The sequence below is a fragment of the Dermacentor andersoni genome, chromosome 1, assembly GCF_023375885.2.
Source record: "Dermacentor andersoni chromosome 1, qqDerAnde1_hic_scaffold, whole genome shotgun sequence".
NCBI classification, from domain to species: Eukaryota; Metazoa; Arthropoda; class Arachnida; order Ixodida; family Ixodidae; genus Dermacentor; species Dermacentor andersoni.
This window is the reverse complement of record NC_092814.1, coordinates 325,272,924-325,294,623: the sequence shown is the minus strand read 5'-3', so window position 1 is coordinate 325,294,623 and position 21,700 is coordinate 325,272,924. Positions and strand designations below refer to the sequence as shown.

The window sequence follows — 21,700 nt, the reverse complement described above, 5'->3', positions numbered from 1 at the left end:
CACTTGTGCCTGCAAAAGCTTGCTGCAGTCAACTCTGTTGATTTAGTCTTGATATAACTATGAAAATTGCTTGTCATTCAAATCAAGTGGAAGGACACAGGAACATGTAAACTTTTCATTTCTTCATCTGCCGACGTGATCAACAATTGTCAGCTGCAGTTTGTAATCCAAAATGTTTGAGCTAGAATGATTAACCATTGTTGGTTCTGATTTTTTTAATGAAGTAAAAATTTTATATTTTGTGCATCTGAACAACAAAAGTCGGAAAAGTAAAGAAAAAAGTTCTCACTGGAGTTTTTCACATTCACCCAAAGGTTTATCATGAACTGCCAAAAACTCAATGCATTGTAAGCAGCAGGGTGTTCTTCAAACTTCTTAATTCGCTCTCATAATTGTGAAAAATATGGCCACAGATTATTGCGAGACCATTTTTGTGCCACCCAAGGCAGGTTGCATGCGCCAGGCAGTGCACTTCAAAAATAAAGCATAGAGGGCTATAAATTCAGTGTGGTGTGACACTTGACATTATTTAAATTTCAGGGACAGCCATATTTATCTCTGGCAAAAAACCAACTAATTTCGTAATTACCATTGATGACAGTCTCATTTCTGAAAACAGTTTTCAGCTTGTTTCTATCAATGTTGAATATTTCTTGCAAGACATTGATTCATACAGGAATCCTTGAACCAGCAAGGGTTAAACAGCTCACAGAAGACAAGGTACAAGGAAAGATGCATACAGAGCGCTGTGTCTTGTCTTCTTCTTGTACTATTTAATCACGCATTCCTACCAACTATCCCAACAAGCCAAATCAGCTTAAGGTAACTTGCTACACTGCATGCCAGTTTATATAAGTGCCTGTTTAACACTGGCCGAAGAGATGTGTGAGGCAGTATTTCTGCATCATTGAGTCTGCTTTCTGCTGAGCTCGTACGCATTCATTGAGTACCTTTGACAGAATTGTCATGACTTAGTATCACAATTGCTGATCAGGTTGCTGCTCCAGCGTGCTATACTTCTGCTTGTTAAGGTATCACAGGTTTCTGCCTCGGTCGATGTTGGCAAAATTGAAAGGGCCCCTCACCAGGCCGCTTTGTAAATTTTGGCTGTGCATGATGATGATGAGGATGATGATTTATTGGCATCCCTTTTGTAATGGGTTGGTGACTAATAGCCAGCCACCTGTACATGCTTTCATTCAAGCATTTTTGTATATATCTCCTTAATATTCTTTCTCCAAAACTTCTCTATCTACCTTGTATACTGCTACCTATGACTGTAATGGATCTGGTCGTATCAACCTCTTCCCTGCTTTTTTTCCACCAGCACTCTAAACGTCTCTTGCTTATCTCGACTGCTGACCACTTGATGCTTCCGTGCACTTTAAATCCAAGCACTTCTGAAAGGTGTACATTACCCATGGGTCTCGCTTGGCGAATCTCTTCGCATTCCATTAAGATGGGTTGAGAGGTCTCCGTATTTTTGCTGCAGCATACGCATGCCTCATCTTGTTGCGAGTATTTGCTTCGGTATGTTTTTGTCCTTGGGCAACCAGCTCGATCCTCAACTAACAAGGCACTGCCCTTTGTGTTATCGTACAGATATTCCCTTTTAGTTTCTTTCTTCCCATTCTTGTAAATCTCCACAGCCTTGTTTATTTCCATTCTGTGCATCCGATTCGCTCTCTCTGTTTCATTGATTTTCTTTCTGATGACTCCTTGTTGATGAATCCTGGTACACTATAACTTGTGTAATGCCATCTAGGGAGCATTTTACCGTAAGAATTTTTCAAATTGATTCATTATTACAGGGGATAAAAAAACTGCAATTTTGCATTGTCATGCTGCCAGGAGGCAAGCATTACTGCCGACGCATCTCTTGCTTTCTTGCTTTGCCGTGACTAGCGTCTGCAAATGACATTCTTTCCCTACTTTATCTCATCCTGGAGCCAACGGACTGTGTAATGCTTATGTTACGAGCCTGGCCTTCGTTTGATTTTTTTTCCTTGTTTTTCACCGTGTGGCACACTTCCGCTTGTGGCTTTGCGTGTTCTGCTTTGGATGATTTACCGAAGTCATGTGCGGTAATGAGTAGTATTGCAAGCAATGCATCTTACATTGAGGAATCTATGCATGGTACCTTGATTCTCCGGCAGGAAGCGAGGTTCCCTTGAGAAGAAAGCCGCTAGTGCTTTTGTGTGAAGTTTGAGCTGTTTTCTAGCTGGGGAGTGATTTGACGTTTAGCAGACAAGATAGTCAGTGTGTGATCTAGAAGCCACGCTTGTCTGTTTGCAATAGCCAAACCAGGTGAGGGGTATCCTACCAAGATCAGGTTCAGAATTGGCATCTTTGGGGAAAAACAGCATCTCTTCAAGGGCAATGGCCAGATGCCAACCATTATTGTTTTCTTCTAAAATATATAAATTAAAAAAAAGTTGCCACCAAGATTGCCTACCCTGCAAAAGCCCTGCATGGATGGATGGAAAAAACTTTATTTTAAATCCGGTGAAGTTTAAGGACCCAGGCTCAGGTCTCCCATGAGGGGACTTCGAGGCCTTGCCTTGTTGCCGCCTCTTGGGCCTGCTGGGCAGCCCACTCTTGCGTCTTAAGGTTGTAGCTGCACAGAGCGGAGGCCCACTTCGACGCAAGAGCCTCCGGAGCTACTGCCATTGTAGCTGATATAACACGACACTCACAACATGTGTGAGAGCGTCACTCTAGTTTCCTGACATAACTTACAAAGAGCACTTGGGTATTGTGCGTGGAAAATGTGCCGCAGTCGCATCAGACTGGGGAAGGTTTGTGTCCGCGGTTGTCGCCAGACAACTGCCTGGCGACGTTTCAGTTTGGGGTGAAAGAGGGGCAATGACCGCCTGCCTAGCTGATAGTGCTTGATGATGTCATTATATCTGACCAAGTGTTCTCGCGTGTTTTGAACCAGGAGTTCCGAACTCGAAGAGGCGGTCTCCGATTCTGCGTGGCGGGTCAATTCTCGCGCAGAGCGGTGTGCTACCTCGTTCAAGTTAGGGGGGTCCTCGTCGGTGGGGGTGGCAAGGTGCGCTGGGAACCACATGATCGCGGTGCTATTGAAGTGCTGTCGACCAGCTTTCCTTAGGGTCGGGAGAGCCTCGGAGGAAATGCGTCCCTGCGCGCAGTTGCGAACTGCGGATTGTGAGTCGCTAAGCACTACCTTGCAGAGGGGGTCGGTAAGCGCAAGCGCAATCGCTACCTCTTCCACTGTTTCTGGGTGTTCCATTGCGACACTACATGCGTGCGTAAGCCGGGAGTTAACATCTACAACTACCGCCGTGAACCGGTGTTCGCGTGTGTATTCTGCCGTGTCTACGAAGCACGTAGTCCTCTTCCCGCCCAAGGAGCGCAGCAGTGCCTTGGCACAGGCCTGGCGTCGGCCCCGATTATATTCGGGGTGCATGTTTCGAGGGATAGGGGCGACAATCAGCGTGTCGCCCTGCAGATTGTATGACCTGCTGACATAGTACCATAGTCATACAGGCTATGTAGTACCATAGCCGTACTGGCTATGCAGACGTATGCACATTAGGACCACAGCTTACCTGTTTACATCATGAGTAACTTGCAGTGGCTATTGCTGGCATTTCATTGTTTACTTGCCCATTTCTTCCTGCTTGAGTTAACATGTGGGCATCATGAAAAGTCTGTGTGTGTGTGCATTTGTTTATTCATGGGTTAATGCATGCTTGGAACTTATTGCAATATTGGCTACATGTGCCAGCTATGCGATTTCAATAATTGCTGTTTAATTCGTTATATGGGAACAACAGTTAGATAAATATTCCTGAATGCCACAAATGTTTAAAGGGACACTGAAGAGAAAAATGATTTCTTCTGCATCAGTAAATTACCTTTCTACGATGCCAAAAACACCACTCTTACCACGATAAGATGCTTGGTAAGCCAGAAAAAGCGCAAGAACGAAAGACTGCTGGCGACGCCTCCTTGAAGTTTCCGCACCTGCTCGCTGTGACGTCATGGATTTTGATGGCATCTTCTAGGGCCTACTTAAGTATATAGCGGTACAGATTGACTACATTGCGTTCTAAAGGAACCATATATTAAACATGGCAAGTTTTGGGAACCTTTACTCGGCCAACGCGGCCCAAATGCGAAAACATACTTTGGAATCCCTGACGTCACACTGACGTACCGGCGTCATGGTTTCGGCGCGAAATTCAAATAGTGATACTTCGACCGTCATTCTCTCATCTAATAATCAAACTATTATTTTGAAATGACTGCCTGCACAGTTCTCAAACAATGCTTTATTAGTCTAAACTAATTTATTGTTTCGCTTTAGTGTCCCTTTAAATGTTTAGAAAGCCTTTTGGTCATTGGTTACTAATGGTAAATTTTCATCCTTAGGTTATGAGTGTTCTCTGCTTACACGCCAACTTTTATTTTTAAAAGCGATGCTGTTTAAACTGGTGGTTAGGGCGGTGAACGTGTGCAACAAACCTTGCTGAGTGATGATGTCATCGCGCGTGCCAGCACCGCTTCACCGTAGCTTCGCCTTGCTGTGCCGTACGGAGGCCGCGCATGCGCAGGTGCGGATCTAAGCCATGACGTCGCTACAGGGGTATAAAAGCAGCTCCGCTCCGCTGTCAGAACAGCCGGGTCTCCGACGAAGAGAGAGATGGGGCGACAGAAGAGTGTCACTCCTGAAGAAGAGGAAGTGCAGTGTGGAAGCTGCCGCGCCGCTACTTGAGAACGGATACGACAACTTCGGTCCAATCCCGAATATCTAACCGGTGAAGTGGCGGCGATATTCATTGCTCTTTAGGGGGCTATTGACGACACCATGCAGAAAACCTGACCGTGTCTCGAAGTGTAACCACGCAGAAAACTTGGCTGAGTCTCCAAGCGTACCCATGTATAAACTTAGCCGAACCAAGTATAACAAGTCAAGTACAATATGATCTGCAACACAATGCACATGGCTGAAGGGGCTTGAAGACTGCACGCAGGGGCCGACATATGAAAAAAACTGGAGAATTAAACACCATTCCCATTACTGTTGGTGTTTATAAAACCAATTTTTCATATGTTGTTGCCGTGTAGTCTTTGGGTGCCTCTGATCGTGGGCATCGTGTTGCAGCTCATATTGCAAGGGACTGTACATTTATATGAGGTGTACAGTACAACGTCCATGGCTATAAAGAGAACTTAATTAGTTTTCAAACAAACATATATTGGATGGGTTATCAATTCCATGGGAATTAAGTGATTAATGTGGCAAGTAATGTTGCTCATTTTCTCTGATGGAAAAAAAATTATTCTTGAGGCCTTTGCGTCAAAACTGAGTTGTAATCAGACCTGAAATACTTATTTGGTGTTCCCTTTAACAGTGGACCAACTTATTGTTAGCCTTGCTGTGGCACAGGTATACACCAGAGTTTGGATAGAGAGAGATTGTTTTATTATATAAGAGAAAAAGCTGAGAGGATGGCCTGAACTACTGTACTGTGTTCTAGCCTGCTACTCATTGTTAAGGTAGGGTGAACAAAAGGAGAGGGACAAAGTGAAGGTACGATATGAAAAAAAAAAAAAAAACTGATTACAGTCATATATCCCGTTCACTACTCTCAAAAATGTCTCAGTGGCCTTCATGGGCTGGCATGCGAAATATTCTGGCCATGGACCTAAAAGAAGTTTTTCAGGAAGTGGCCAGTTGCTGATGTGTGCCAAAGCAACTTTAGACTTCTATGGCTCTATATGATGAGAAAAACAACGATTTTGTCGCCTAACATGATACAGGCGATGAACTGTTTGTGGTGTTAAGCACATTAAGATGACAAAGATGTGAGAGTGTTAGGTCTTCCTCTGAGAACAGATAGAGTGTGTGACCACCAAATGTATTTGTCAAGGTACCAATGCCAGGATCGCATTATGGATGCAACGTCCACAATTGGATTTAACACATGCTTTCTCACTATGTTTTGATTCGATGACTGCAGCTGGTACTGCCAGCAAACCATCGCTTTTGTGTGCTGCGTTTACCTGACTTTTCATCCTTTACAAATATTTGCTCAAACATCAACAAATTGGGAGTAGGTGTGAATCAAGGTTATTTGAGTCTAGTATCAGTGGCGTTAACAGCTTCATTGAGGGCTTTGTGCTAAGCTGATACAAATAACATTCCGTCTTCATAGACACACAGTTAAACCTCAATACAATTAAACCTCAATATAACAAACTTCAATGTAACGAAATTCTTGATATAAAGAAGTATTTTACTTTTCATAACCTCTTATGCATAGAACACCATGTATTTAGAACCTCAATATAACGAAGCGTGTTTTTATGCTATTTCAATATAACGAAGTTTTGCTGCCATCGCAAAAGAATGCCGAGACACTAAATTGAAACTTGCGTGGACGCAGATGGTAAAATAATTGAATTACAAGCGGCTGCTTGCAAACACACCTCTGAAATGACGCACAGGGAATGCTGAAGTGGAGCCGTATCATGTTTCGTATAAAGTCCAAGTGCGATAAGATCCTATGGCGACTTGGGCACTGTGTGCTTTAGGGGCGTGAAAGTGTGCAAGGGTGATACAAAAAAGATGGTGGCTTCACAAGTGCCGCATTCTCGTGCCAGCAAAGAGAAAGAGGGGGAGGGGAGTGAGCTCGTGGTAACGCGATCAAGCGCACGCGAGGGGGTGGAGGAGGTGGGTGGGGTAAGTTTGCACAGGTCTCGATTTCTGGCGTTCTGACACGCGTCTCGGTCTCCGGTGGCTGCGCATGGCTGCGCATGTGGCTTAGCGCATACGCAGCTGCACATCTGCTTTAGAGGTAATCCACTGCGTGTGCAAAGGCAAAGAGCAGGTGTGCAGTGCCGAGATGGCGTGGCATCATGTAAGCTGTCTTCCAGCGCATTCAGTATTGGAGATTGGGTGATCTTGAGTTTCAGTGACCCGTTAGAGCGAGAAGCAGACGAAGCATTTGCTGCCGGTGCTTTTCATAATAGCGTATTCACAGTGGGGGCGACGCTATCAGCCGCAGGGGCAGAGTACATGCGAAAGCGTGGCTGGCTTTGCTTTATTCGTACCGCCTATGTGACAATATCATCGACGTGGCATGAAACCGTATCATTCGTCGCCAACTCCCAAATTAATTAAAATGAATTGTTTTCTCCTTCAAGTTTGCGTTTTCGATTGCCCAATAATTTGGAAAAGTCTGCAACCCCTTTCCTTGTAGGAAGAATCGATGGGCGACTGTACTTATTTGCATAAAAGGTGGAATTTCAATACGAGATTTCGTTATAACGAAGCAAATTGCCGATTTTACTGGCTTCATTATATCGAGGTTTCACTGTATAATGAAGTCGGTAAAATCGGCGATTTGCTTTGTTATATTGAAATTTCATTACATTGAAATTCTACCTTCAATGCATTAGGTAAGTGCAGTCGTGCATACATTTTTCTTACATGGAAGAGGCAGCAAAATTATACGAATTATCATGCAATCAGAAAAAGTGAATTTGAATGAGAAAAAGAAAATTCATTTTGTTGAATATGGGTTGGCCGCAAAAGATAGTTTCATGCTGTGCCCACGATATCTTCAGATTAGCGGTGCGAAGCAAAGCCACCTACGCTTTCGTGCCTACTCTGGCCCTGCAGCTGATAGTGTCACCCGCAGTGGAACAAGGCTATTATGAAAAGCACCAGCAGCGGGTGGCGAATGCTTCCTTTGCCTCTCCTTTCAACGCGTCTCTGAAATTCTAGATTACGCAGCTTCCAGTACTAAATGCGCGGGATGGCAGCGCACGATGCCACGCCATCTCGGTATCCCTACTCTTTGGACATGCTGCAGATTAGACCTAAAAAAAGGTGCACTGGCTCCGTATGTGCTTAGTGTGTGAAGCCATGCGTAGCCATAGCTGTGCTAGAAGAGGAGGTGCGTACACGACCAGCCCCGCGTTCCCTCCCCTCCTTCACCCTCTGCACGCTTGATCGCATTACCTCAAGCTCGCTCCCCTCCGCATCCCCTGTCCCCTTGCTCATATTGGACGGTGGCGCTCGCCAAGCCACCCTCCTGCTCGACTCACCCTTGCAAGCTTTCACATGCACCTAAAGCATGCATTGCGTGAGGAGCAATAAGATGTTATTGTGCTTGGGCTTTATGCCAAACCTGACGCTGCTCCTTGGCGGTAGCTCTTGGTCGTGTGTGGTTTGAGAGGAGCGTTCACAAGCAGCCGCTTGCCATTTAACCATTTGACTATCTGTGTCCGAGGAAGTTTCCATTTATTGTCTCGGTATTCCTTCGCGGTGCCAGTGAAATTTCATCATACTGAAATCCTGTATAAACACACTTCGTTATACTAGTATTGAGGTTCAAAACACACAGTGTTCTGTGGACAAGCAGTTACAAAAAGGGAAATACTTGATGATACATTGATAATTTTGTTACCGTATTTACTCGATTCTAAGCACCCCCTTTTTTTTCACGATCGCGATGCCCAAAGTGAGGGGGGGTGCTTAGATTCGAAAAATCTAGAATGACCCCCCCTTCCTCTTTTCGCTACGACATTACGACTAGATGGGCGCGAGAAATAACATTTTATTTTGCAAACATCCAAAAGAAAAATCGTTGAAGACAGTGAACCCATTGTTTGTGTCGGATGCTCAGTCGCTATCACTGCTGGTCACGAGTCCGCGCGGCTCTGCAGTCCGGCTGTCCGGTAAGATCGCACCGCGGACGCCGTTCCACCTCGGGACTCCGACGGCTCCGGCTCTATGACAGAGCGAGCAAGCGTGCTTGGCGGCCTTGGCTGCGCGCTCTTCCTAACAAATAGGGGTGTGCTTAGATTCGCATGCAAACTTTTTTCCCAATTGTCTCGCGAAAATAAACGGGGGTGCTTAGAATCGGGGGGTGCTTAGAATCGCGAAAATACGGTATATAGAAGTTCATTATATTGAGGTTTAAGTGTATTTTAGATTCTGGTTAGATAGTGACCTATGATTGGCGGGCCACTTCCTTAACATGCTGTGAGCGTTTCTCGCTATATCACTACCTGAGTGTAGACAAAGCCACGGCTCATCCATTACAAGTATGAGGAGCGCAACATTTTCTCCTGATTCATAATTAAATGCCTTGAATGGGACAGATTTTTTTTCTTGTTAATTTCTATCATCAGGCAACCTTCTTGATTCAAAGATAAACTTTCATGCATGTGGAAGAGGAAGCACGATACACTAAAACCCCATTAAATCGGAAGTTGGAAAAACCTGAAAAAATTTCAGGATAAGTAGAGTTTCAAGATAAGCGAATTCATGAAAATATAAGCCCCTGGCTATGCATAGACCACATAGAGCCTTTCAAAATAGGCACTAGTAGTTGCCAAATTTCTCGCAAAAGCTCAATATACCAGGGCGGTACTTTCGGTCGATCACTTTTGTGAAATATTGTACGACTTGGCACCTGACACGTCAGGTGTCTACGGGTAACAGCAATCCTGCTTTCAGGTCCAGAAATCTCATTATCAATGCGTTTGCAGCTGGCTGTGAACAGTAGATGATTGTAGTGGTGTAGGATGAAGGAGAATTCGCTATGAACTTGCGGCCCCGTCACTTTTTGGTGATATCGCAGCTGCGCACTAAGCGTGGAAATGTTTGAGTAGCAACTTTTTGCTGACGTTTTTGCAGTCAGGATTTAGAGATATCTGGAGTACGGCGCAAAAGCATGTTGAGATAAGAGGTAAAAAATACATGCAGTTGACACAGAGCCAGGAAAAAATTTCAACTTAACTGATATTTTGAGATATCAGAGTTCAAGTTAATGAGGGTTGACTGTGCTCATAGTCAGAACATGTGACAAACTTTTTCGTGCAATTCCAGCTGCTCAAATCATTCAAAGATGAAAAAGAGATTGACCAACTATTTAGCAACCTGATTTCAGCGATGTTGCAAGAGTGCTACACCACAGCATAGCAAGAGCTCAATGGGCTGCAGTGTTCACCAGAGCTAAAAGGAATGTTTTGTGACCTGAACCTAGAGGCGTCTTCTCCCAACAGCTTTGAATTCGGACTCTGCTTTCATTAAGAGTAAATGAGACTCCATGCTCTTCTTTTTCTCCTTGCTAGGAGGGCCGACGTGGCCATGACATTGAGCGCCAGTATCATTGTCTTTGAAACACTGGTTGCGATAAATGCAGCAGAAGCAGTTGCTTAGTTGCTTATTTTGTTTATGAGAACCTTAATTATAACAAATACAAAACTATACCCAACAGTGCCTGGAAACTGGCTGCTTTCTCTTTGATAGCACCCATGTCCGTGAGCATGTGTTATAATTAATGTCTCTGAGAACAAGAGCTACCTCCTATTTTTCAATGATTGACATGCCATTACAACTCGTGCTAAGGGTAGCAACAATTGCGATGACACCTTTACACAAGCAGAAAATGCAACATGTCTTGCTGAAGTGTGGCCCCTGTGGCTCCCGGAGAATTTGGCTTTACCCCTCGCTGGTTTCGAGTTATGCAGCCCCGCTTTAGTGTGTTGTCCAATATCATAATCTCGTGAAACTTCTTGTGCTGATTAAAAAATTCTATTCTTTGTTTAAGGGATAATGCGATGCTCGTTACCATCATTTTGGGACTTGAGCTTGTAGAGCGCCCTCCCTTGGGCAGTGCCCAGAACCCGGATAGCGCGCGCCCGCATGAGAAGAAAATAAAGACGGCGCATGGCCGTGGCACGCGAAGTTCTATTCCGGCATCGATTCGGGTCAGCTGTCTCTTGCCTTTGCGCCTGAGGCATGAGCCTACAAGTGGTGACCTAGGACGAACACAATGACAGATCCTCCCGAACCCTCCACAGAACAGGACTCGCGTCCGCAGGACGTCTGTAACTGGACAAATATCTGTTCACTTTTTGCCTTTTACCCGCTCCTTTTTATTCTGTACGGCAGCGCATATCTTACCTAGCTTATTGGGAGCAGTGAAAGCAACATTAACATAAGCTAGGTAAGATATGCGCTGCCGTACAGGAATAAAAAGGAGCGGGTAAAAGGCAAAAAACGAACAGATATTTGTCCACTGAAGCACAATAAGAACAACTGTTTGACTGACTGTCGTATGGGTGTGGTTTGTAAGATTCCCCTTAGCTGTGGCCAGTTCTATGTAGGGCAAACGGGACGGTGTATCAATCAGAGGCTAATGGAACATGAAAGGTCGTTAACCGGTGGATCGCCTTCTAATCTTTCGCTACATTGCCGAGATTGTAACTGCACGGCAGAGTTAGATGAATGCGCGATATTGTACAGGCATAAGAATGAAGATACGCGTATTATGGTAGAGACATGGCATATCTATAATGGTGGAAGTGTGTCCATGAGTCAGCCTTTGATTACTTTGCATAAGGGAGAGATTAAGTGCCTTAACAGTTATCTCTCACGTAGGCCGGCACGTGTACCCGATTGACACGTGGTGTTACCATTCGTGAGCATGCGCAGATGAGTTTTGTGTCTTCTTTCTTTTTTCGCCTCAGTGCTCCCTTCAGTTGATAGTCGGCGTTCGTGTTGTCCACTTCTCTACTCTTGTGTCCTGTCTGCACGCCTCACTTCTATTTTGCATAACGAATCCTTACCAACTAGCTCAGCTTTCTGTCGTTCAAGCTTGGAGTCCCAGCCCTATGTCTCTCTACTGGTACCACCGGTGTTTCCGACACCGAGCCCACAAAGTGCACACCTCCTTGTCTGTGGCTGAGAAACGCCCGCCGGGATCACTGACAGCAGCGTGTGGTCTTGCTTGTCATCCCAGCCTCCTTTTTATGGTAACAGACAAGTTCTCCGGCACCCGGTTCCTTGTAGACACGGTTGCGGAAATCAGCGTGGTTCCCCTGACTAAAGCTGATCGTTCCATGTCAGGGCAGTCGCTTTGTGCTGCCAACGCCTCGTCTATAGCGACGTATTGACTCCGATCTCTGATCCTTGACTTCAGCCTTCGCCGCACTTTTCGATGGGTCTTCGTCATCACAGACGGGGTTCAACCAATCATTGGCTCGGACTTCCTCTCCTACTTTGACTTGGACGTCAGCGTGTGGCATTGTCGCCTCACAGACGGTCTGACTCGTCTCTCCATCTCGGGAGTCCTGTCCGACCTTGCTCCCATGGGCATCCGCACGCTGATATCTTCCTCTCTGTTCAAAAAGATCTTGGTGGATTTTTCTGAATTAACAAAGCCATGCAACTTCACTCAGCCGCCTAAACATACGGTGACACACCACATCGTCACCCGTGGTCCACCAGCAGCCGCTCGACCACGCTGCTTGTTTGGGGAACGTCTAGCTATTACCAAACGGGAGTTAGACCACATGCTGCAGCTCGGCATTATACGCCTGTCGTCCAATGCGGTGAGCTTCTCCGCTGCATCTAGTGCCCAAGCGCCATTTTTAGCAAAGTGGACCTGGTTAAGGCGTACCACCAAATTCCCATCGAGATTGCCGACATACTACCTAAGACCACCGCCATCACGATGCCCTTTGGTTTGTTTGAGTACGTGTGGATGCCTTTTGGACTCCGCAATTGAGCTCAAACCTTTCAGCGGTTCATCGCTGAGGTCGTGCGGGGCCTCTCTACTGTGTTCGCGTACTTTGATAATGTCCTCATCGCCAGCCTTATGCCGGAAGATCATGATCACCGTCTATGTGCTTTGTTCCTACGTCTACAGCAGTATGGCCTGGTTGTGAACACCTCCAAGTGTGTTTTCGGCGCATTTGAGCTTGAGTTTTTGGGCCATCACATATCATCTGAGGGTATACGCCCTCTCCTGTCCCACGTCAAGGTCACCCAGGATTATCCCAAGCCTACAACACTGCACCAGTTACGCCAGTTCCTAAGGCTTGTGAATTTTTCCAGGTGCTTTATACCCCACTGTGCAGAGCTGTTTTGCCCGCTCACCGACCTCCTTCGGTCAACCGCCCGCCTGTCTTCTGCCATTTCTTGGTCATCAGAAGCCCAGGCCACCGTTACTGCTGCAAAGCAAGTATTCGCGAATGCCGAGCTTCTTATCCATCTGCGCAGCAACACCCCTACTTGGTTGATGGTTGATGCCTCCAGCGTGGCCGTCGGAGCCATCTTACAGCAGTTCATTGACTCCGAGTGGAGACCTTTCTCTTTTTACTCTCAGAAACTACCACATTTACTTGCATAATGATTGCACTCGCGCAGTGATCGCACCCCTGAATTTTGTCATCAAAATTAGATTTTTTTAAATTTCCCGTGTAATGATCGCACCCCGAACTTGCTGCAGCGATATGCCATGTGCCAAGTCTAGCTAATAATGATCGCGCTTACCATCTGTCGAATGCTACGCAAACGCCTCTTCAAGACAAACCAAGCGTTCTGCACGCACCAAACGTTCTTAAGCAGATGCCCCATTTCATTGCTTTCATCACTTTCCGCACTTCCATGACAAAAAAAAAGCTACAACCAAACTTGCCTTTATTATGTGTAGGCTTTATAATGGTTGCGGTCAACAACAACAACAACAAAAAAGATGCCTTTTGATTCTTCTTGTCTGCAGTCGTGGGCACGCAACAAATCGTGAGCGGGGACGATAGTAGCCACGTTTACACTGATACGTTAGAAGTGTACCCTATTCATACGCTGATGCTTGTAACACAGCTAAGATATTCGCCCACCCTTAGCGTAAACGTGCCGCATTAGGATAGTAGTGAAGACAAATGCTGCAGTTTCCGCATCATGCCTGCCATGTGTTTCTATGTCACTGGCAGCTAAACGCGCCCATCTGTTTCTGTCCCCTCAAAGTGGACATGGCTACATTATTGCCGCAAACTTGCCAATATTAACAATATTATTCATTACTGATACGAAAGAGACTGTTTCAGTGCACGTAATGGACTTGCGAGAAGAAAAAAAAAATCGCGTTCAGCTTGCTCTGCCGGCCGCCATTTTTGTTCTGGTGTCCTGCACTACATACAGCGGCAGCTGCCTATCTGTTCACCTGTTGTCATCCCGCAACAAACGCGGGATGAAAATTTGTTTTTTCTTTTTGCGGGAAATTTAACCCGCGTAATGATCACACCCCTGAATTTGCATCAATTTTTTAAAAGTGCGATCATTATGCAAGTAAATATGGTACTTCCTGCTGAGACCCACTATAGTGTTTTCAGCCGCGAGCTACTAGACATCTACACTGTGGTACAGCACTTTCAGCATTTTCTGAAAGAATGCCAGTTTTATGTACTGACCGATCATAAGCCACTGGAGTATGTTTTCCACACCAACTCATCGAAGTATGTGTCGCGTGAACTCTGCCATCTCGCTTATATTTCAGAATTTGCGACTGACATCTGCCACGTGAAAGGTGCCGATGACACCAGTGCTGATGCCCTTTCTCGTATAGCTGCAGTTGACTTTCCATCTCCAACCGTCGACCGGGCCGCATTTTCTTCCGCATGGCATAATGACAGTGACTATGGCTTGTGCCCCATCCATGCTCGCCTGAGCCCTTGTGGTGCAATGTCTCAGAGCAGACTTTCCCCACCCTTGTGATCTGGTTTCGCTATGTCACACCATTTTCCACTCTCTACACGACATATGTCATCCAGGTATTTGGGCTACTCAGCACCTTCTCACCCGGAGCTACGTCTGGTCCGTAATTAACGGTGCAATGCGCTGCGCACATGTCTGCGCTGCCAGATGACAAAGGTCTCCCATCATACCAAGACGCCTCCCCAAGCCTTCCTTCCACCCGGCCGTTGTTTCGACCATGTTCATCTCAACATCGTGGGCCCTCTACCTGTGTCTCAAAGTTATCGTTATAAACTCACCATGGTCGACGGTTTCACATGCTGGCTGGAGGCTGTTGCCATTCATGATTCCAGAAGAGGGTTATAGCGCCAACCATAACATGCACCAACTAGCCCCCCAACAAGTATTACTCAGTTGCCATTCATGACATCACTGCTGAGACTGTTTCCCACGCTTTCATTTCTGTGTGGGTATCTTGCTTTGGTTGTCCTGGCACCGTGACAACGGACCGTGGATGCCAATTTGAGGCCTCCCTGTTTGCTTGACTTAATCGCATTCTCAGCACCAGACATTGCCGTACCACTGTGTATCACCTGTGTGTCAACAGCATGGTGGAATGCCTTCACCGACAGCTGAAGGCTACCCTGGCTACCCACCTCAATTGTGCCACCTGGGTTGACGCCTTCCCCCTTGTGCTCCTGGGTTTACGGGTCGTCCTCCGGGCAAACCTACAGTGCTCAGCAGCAGAGCTTGCATATGGCAGTTCTGTTTCCCCGGAGACTTCTTTACATGAACGCAGCTGCCAGCTCAGCCACAAGAATTCCCACAATGCCTCCTGGACTGTGTTAAAGGGACACTAAAGGCAAATGCTAAGTAAACGTGGATTGTTTAAATACCATTCCAGAAACTTCGCAACACATGTTTCGTGCTAAGAAAAGACTTAGTTTACGAGTGAATTGCATCTGAAGGGTCCGAATACCTTTTTCGAAATTCATATCTCCCGCCATCTAGTCAGGGGAGCGGTGACGTTACATACGCCATCACCACTTTTTGCTGCCGTTGGTGAGTAAAACGGCGTTCGAAAGACGGCGGTACCGAGCCACGACGGAGCTAACGGAGTGGTGGATTCACCGCTGCAGCTGCTTTTTGGTCAAGTGGCGTAGATCGCTCTGGCCTCCCGCGACATCAGTGGAAATTGAATTTTCTGCTACTTGCATTTTATGCGAGTTTCGCGAGCAAGCTAAACCAGCGCAGCACTACGCAATAACGAAACTACTGAAACGCGAAAGCATGGGTAGCGCAGAGTCGAGCGAAAATGAAACCTTTCGTCTATCCGCGTCGTTATCAAGGGTAATTTAAACGAGTTTTTTCTAAATATGAAATATAACTGGACAAGTAGCATTTTATTTCGTCTTATAATACAATACAAGGATGTTTTTTGCAACAAGTGGTTGAGTACTAGGGACAGAGTTTAACTCAGGAGTGCTTTTGTCATCAGGCAAGTGCTTGAATTTCCCCGGGGAGTCTCTAATCGCGTCCTGCATTTACCTCAATTTCTTGATTATTAAGGCTTTGTTCACGATATTGACGCCTTAGAGAGTCTCGAGTACTAATCTATCTCTTTAGCTTGAATTAATATTTGCCTTTAGGGTCCCTTTAAAGACCTCCGGCCCACTCCACCCTGTCCTTCTCGCCACAATACAATCTTCATGCACCCTGACCTGGCCACTTCAACACATGTTTTCGTGCGCTGCGATGCTGTCTGACCACTGCTAACCCCGGCCTATGAAGGTACATTTCGCGTCCTCCACTGCACCCCGAAAACCACCACCCTCCTACAGAACGGCCGTGAAGAGACAGTCAGCTTAGACCGCTTAAGCCGGCTTATGTGGAGACTGCGATGGAAAGCCTCGCATCGCTGCCTGACCTCGTGCTAGAGTGCCATAGCTGGCCCTCAGTCCGGTTTTGACTTCCAGTCTACGCGGGGGGCCCTGTGGCACCCTCCCTTTGGTGGCACCTGAAACCCGGATAGCGCATGCCCATATGAGAAGAAAATAAAGGAGCCACGGCTTGCTGTTCTATTCTGGCGTCAATTGGGGTCATCTGTCTCTTTTCTTTGCGCCTGAGGCATAAGCCTACAACCTTTTTGACCACAGCCTCTAGAAATTTTCGCGCAGTTGTCTGCGCCTTACGAAAAAAATTGAATTAAACTGAGTTGTATTATTTTAAGTACACTGCATTTTCTGTTGCCTCTAAGCTCTCTGAGGTTGTGCCATACTTGCTGCACGACATGCAGCAAGTATGTGACATACAGTTGTGTGGTAGCTGAGTGATTGGCATGTTTGGTTGTCTGTCTGCTGATGCGCTGCTGAAACAGTGTACTATTGCTAGCAGCAATTTTTGGAAGCTTCAAACAAGGTCCTCATCCTATCACATGGTTTATTGTTTGGTTCACTAGCATACTAGCATGCAGACAATAGGCAAACACTCTCATGTGTTGACTTTCACTTTTTAGGTGTAAGTTGCAAATTGTTCTAACCTTTAATAGGAAAAAGGTGTGCAAGTCACATACGGGGATTGGGGACAAATACCTTGTGGTCCGAGTTTTCTGTGCACATTGTAGTGATGGTACCATGGTAGAACTCTATCTACTGTTTATATGTTATGAATCTCTGCACTTTTGAATGATTTTTTGAGCAGTGTAGTCTTGTCTAAGGCGCATTGTTACTTCAGAGTGGAGGAGGCTGCAGCTGTGATTAACTGATATGACGCCAGGTCTGTACTGTTAGCTGCAGGGGCTAGCTCATTCTGAACTTAGACTATTGTGCCACATTGTTGCGAGTGGTAAACTAATATTATCTTGAACAAACAAATAGCGGAAGCATGATTTCCTTCCTTTCTTTTTGGACCAGATTCCTAACCTATGGTGACTTTCCTTTGGAAAAGACACTGTCACTGATCGATGAGTTGGCCTTGTCTAAGTTTGAGAAAATTGATAGCAGCCATGTCATACCTCCTGAGCCAAGGTGGACAGAACCGGTGAGCAGTCCTGCTTTTTATTTTCATGGTTGCTGCTCAATACAGCTGTCCTCTGCAAAAAAAAAAAAAAGTAATACGAGAAAACACATTGCAGAGAATGGAAACCATGACTTGCGTTCCAGACCCATTGGCTGCAAATCCTGAAAAGCAGTCAACAGTCGCAGTAACATATGCAATGAATGAGTGAGTGATTTTTATTTTTATGTGTGTAATTTATTTTATGTGTGGTTTTGTATTTGCTCTTCAAGAAACCTCAGGCACACAATGCAAGCTGTGAAAAGGACTTTGTAAAACATGCCTAGCAGTCCTGTTCACTGTGTGATCTGCTTATGGTTGCTTAGTGGCCCATCTGCCTGCCTCATTGTAAAAGAAGGTGGTAATCCACTTACCAGATCAACTGCTCTTAAGTGAAGGAAGTTTAGTTTAGTGAATCATATCAGCCTGAATGAAGTCGGTTGAAGCTGATGCTGTTGTCTACACCTTTAGCTTGTGTCCTCGCTTAAATGGCTTCTTCGTATACTTTTGTCCAGTGCCATGCTTTAACAGTAAATGCTTGTTGACTCATATTTCATGGCAATGCGATAAACAAATTCGCAATAAACAAAATTCTGCATGACCACTTATTGGACTTGATGAACCGACGGAATCAGCGTTAGATAATTGCACCTCCTAAGATGCGCTGTGTTGCTCCTTGGTCACAACTTTGCAGCCTTTGCACGTGTTCCCCTGTAATTTGTGCATGGTGATCCATTTATCAAGCACAGGCTTTTTCTTTTCGTGTAGTTTCACTCCCTGCAGCAGAATTGCTGTTCATTGCAGCACAAGAAGGCCTAAGTCTCATTGGCAAATCTAAAAGTGTTAACTTAAGTAGCTGTTAGGCATGTGTAGTTACCATTGCCCCAAATTTTCTCCTGAGTACTCACCGCTTCGTTGTTGAGTTGTTTTATCCCACAGCACATTGCCAAAGTAGAACGGGGGTTTTACTCTGTTCATACATCACTGTATCGTTGATGTCATTCCCACTGATGTCACTGTAAATTGAGGGTCCACGAACAGTAATTTTTCAAACCAGATTGAATACAAATAAATTAGTGATTACACCACATCAAATATAAATATACCATAAATTTATTTTTGAATAGCTTTAAAATAATAAGACAACTTTCCTTCCAATATTATGCTAGAGTTCTGCAGAATTTTGCTTGAATCATTATACATTTCAGCTAACATCAAATGAAGATAGAATGCTGTTCACTGAAATTAGCTCCTTTGTAGCTGTTAGTTTAGTATTCATGGTGTGGTTTTATTACCATATCTTAAATAAAAGTCAGGCATCAAAATTAAACAAGATACTTTGGAAAAATGCAGCTTCACGTGGGAAGTGAGTGTACCAAAGTACCTCCGAGGGCGTGGTCAACAAAAATGCTGCGTAATAGGTTGCAATAGATAAACCGAGCTCCTAACCATATATTTTTAATAATAATGATATCAGATTGGTTGCACATGAGCACTTGTTTCACCCGAGCATTAAGCAGCAGCATTGCCCCTAGATAAACACTTTCTCTCATGTAGCATAAAATCTTGCACTGTGCATTGAATATGGGCACATAGTCCAAGGATGGAAACGAGAAACGTGAATCCTTCGTCTTTTTGGTTTCTTCTTATTCAAGTGCTTGCTCGTTGGTGCTGATTATTCAGAAACTATTTGATAAATGTTCAATATCTCAAATATTGACTATTCAATTTGAGCACTGAATCGAATCATTGAATAAAAATGTATTTAGTTTGCTATATAAAATGTTCAAATATTCAACCACCCCTACTCTAAGTGCTTTTGTTCCTCCTTATACTTGCATTGTCCCTGTATATTGTTCTTCTCATATTTTCTCTTATTTTAACTTTAATCACATGTTTGTGCATGCAAACACGTACATACCGATGTGTATGTATGCCCATGTTGTAATTGTCCATGAACACATGCATGCATGGCACAACAGCTTGACTCACATCCTTTTGTGAAGTGTGATGTAAGTACTGGCATTTATATTATTGCATTGTTTTTTGTACCCCCCAGTATCACAGATACACAGGAATCATTTGCCATGTCAATACTAAGCCACCTTCTTGTGAATGGACCTAACTCGCCATTTTACAAGAACTTACTTCAAGCTGGAATTGGAGCTGACTACACGCCATCACTTGGGTATGTTCACGTGTTTAATTCACTAAAGCCTGCAAACCAAATCTGACACCTCTATTGTTATTGCTGATGAGTCCTTCTTGAAAGTTGTTGCAGATTGATGTTGATTTTGCATGTAGAATGTTGTCATACATTATTTTTGGGCTTTCCTAGCTCTATATGTGTTCTCTGTTCAAAACAATCACTTTAGCTTTTTATTGTGCAGGCTGTGCACTGTAGGAGAGGTATAAGCTTTCAAGCAGGTTAATCACATATTGTAATGTGCATGGAATGCTTTGTGCTATTATTTATGCATTGCCTTCCTGTCTATTTAAGGCCCTCACCTCAGGCTTTGTAGTTTTGTACTGTTCCATTGTTTGGCTGCACAGTTGCCTGAACTGATGTAGGATCTTGTCTAGTGTAATGATAGTGTAACTTTGGTACGATTCCATCTTTTTACTAAAGTTAAGCTTATATTCAGAAAACTGTTGCCTAGTTTGTTCATGGACTGAATGTTACGACCATTCCACGTTAACACATCCGTCAGTGGAACTGAACAGTAGTTTGTTTATTACTGCATAAGTTGACTATAAATACAAAAATTAAATGTAGGGATAGATTTATCTAGCCACCTTTTGTTATGGAGCAGTTTATGCACATTCTATTACAGAAAAAAAGAAAAGTGAAGTCTAGTCGACTATGGCTGCCAGCAGCTGGCTGGCTCTTACTTTTTTTGTGGAAAGGTGTACACATTGTTCTTAAGAAATGAACAGAGTTTGGTACAATGGACTATAAAATTTAGCTAGTACGTACTTGAGAATAGATTGCTTGTGACTTTGCTGATATATGGCACCATGCGTTCAGCAAGCAACATGAAAAAGGACATCAGAGAAAAGGCATTGCAGGAATGTGCTCTGTCTTTTTTTTTCTTTTTTCTGGTGTTACTGTTCCCATTGCCTGCTAAATTCATCTAGGTTGGCCATCTGATGTAGTTTCATGAGGTAAAGTGCAAAAGGGAATGGGGCAGGACAAGAGCACACGAGACAGGCACCGTTTACGGAATCTTTTATGTCCTCCTGAAAATTCGTTTCAAGTGAATACGTCTTGCAATCTCACCGGCTACAATTTGTAAATTGCAATATGTGCCATAAAGTAATTCATTAAGAAGTTTATTAGGGAATTTCAGTTAATTAGTTAAATATTTGTTTCGATTTCTTTTGTTAGTAAGGTCCACCTCTTCGATTAACACAGCTCATGGAGAGGATTTATGCTGTCTGCCATTAGCGATTTTTAAAAGTCCGTAATACCTAAAAATTATAACCCTGTATAGTATTCCCTGCTTTTAAATAAAAGTTCATGTAAGCAGTGCTTTTGTGTTTTCTCCCTCTGTCCCAGTTCTTTTTGATGCTTTTTCTCATGAAACAAGTTTACAGTTGTTATTGTTCTTGAACGATTCAGCACATTAATACAGTGCTTATTGATTTACATGAAAACATTCTGCAATTACAGGTATGATGCCAACTTGAAAGAGGCATTTTTCTCAGTTGGCTTGCACGGTGTGAGTAAGGCTGACATGAGCAAGGTGACTGACATTATCAATCAGACATTTGATGAAGTTATAAGGTGAGACATCCTGGCTAAAGTTCTATTCTATGCCTTTTAGCTGTGCTTTCTCTAAACTGGGCTGTGCTCTTAATTTTGTGATCTTGAGCAGCAACCACATTGAATGTATTGCTATAATGTGTTCCACATGGTGTGCACTTCACTGTGTATTTACCCAGCAGATATTATAGCTGAACCTCGATATAACAAACAAATAAAAAATATTATTTGATATAGTAAAGTACCAATGTGAACATGCAAGTCGAACCCCTCTTATATGTTTTCCATAGGACACTGAGAAAAAAATGTAAGAACCTTGTTCATAAGTTTTGTAAAAAAATGTACGAAAAAAC

General features: G+C 44.3%; 1 protein-coding gene across 2 annotated transcripts in view; it reads left to right on the top strand.

The window, feature by feature from the left end:
* The window catches only part of LOC126516414 (presequence protease, mitochondrial), a 146,332-nt gene that overhangs the window by 13,373 nt on the left and 111,259 nt on the right, over positions 1 to 21,700 (top strand). For both annotated transcript variants that reach the window (XM_072285549.1, XM_050166533.3), the window contains exons 8-11: positions 17,440 to 17,566; positions 17,661 to 17,749; positions 19,641 to 19,769; positions 21,255 to 21,368. In XM_072285549.1, coding sequence (XP_072141650.1) covers positions 17,440 to 17,566; positions 17,661 to 17,749; positions 19,641 to 19,769; positions 21,255 to 21,368 — 459 coding nt within the window. The remainder of the gene's footprint in view (positions 1 to 17,439; positions 17,567 to 17,660; positions 17,750 to 19,640; positions 19,770 to 21,254; positions 21,369 to 21,700) is intronic.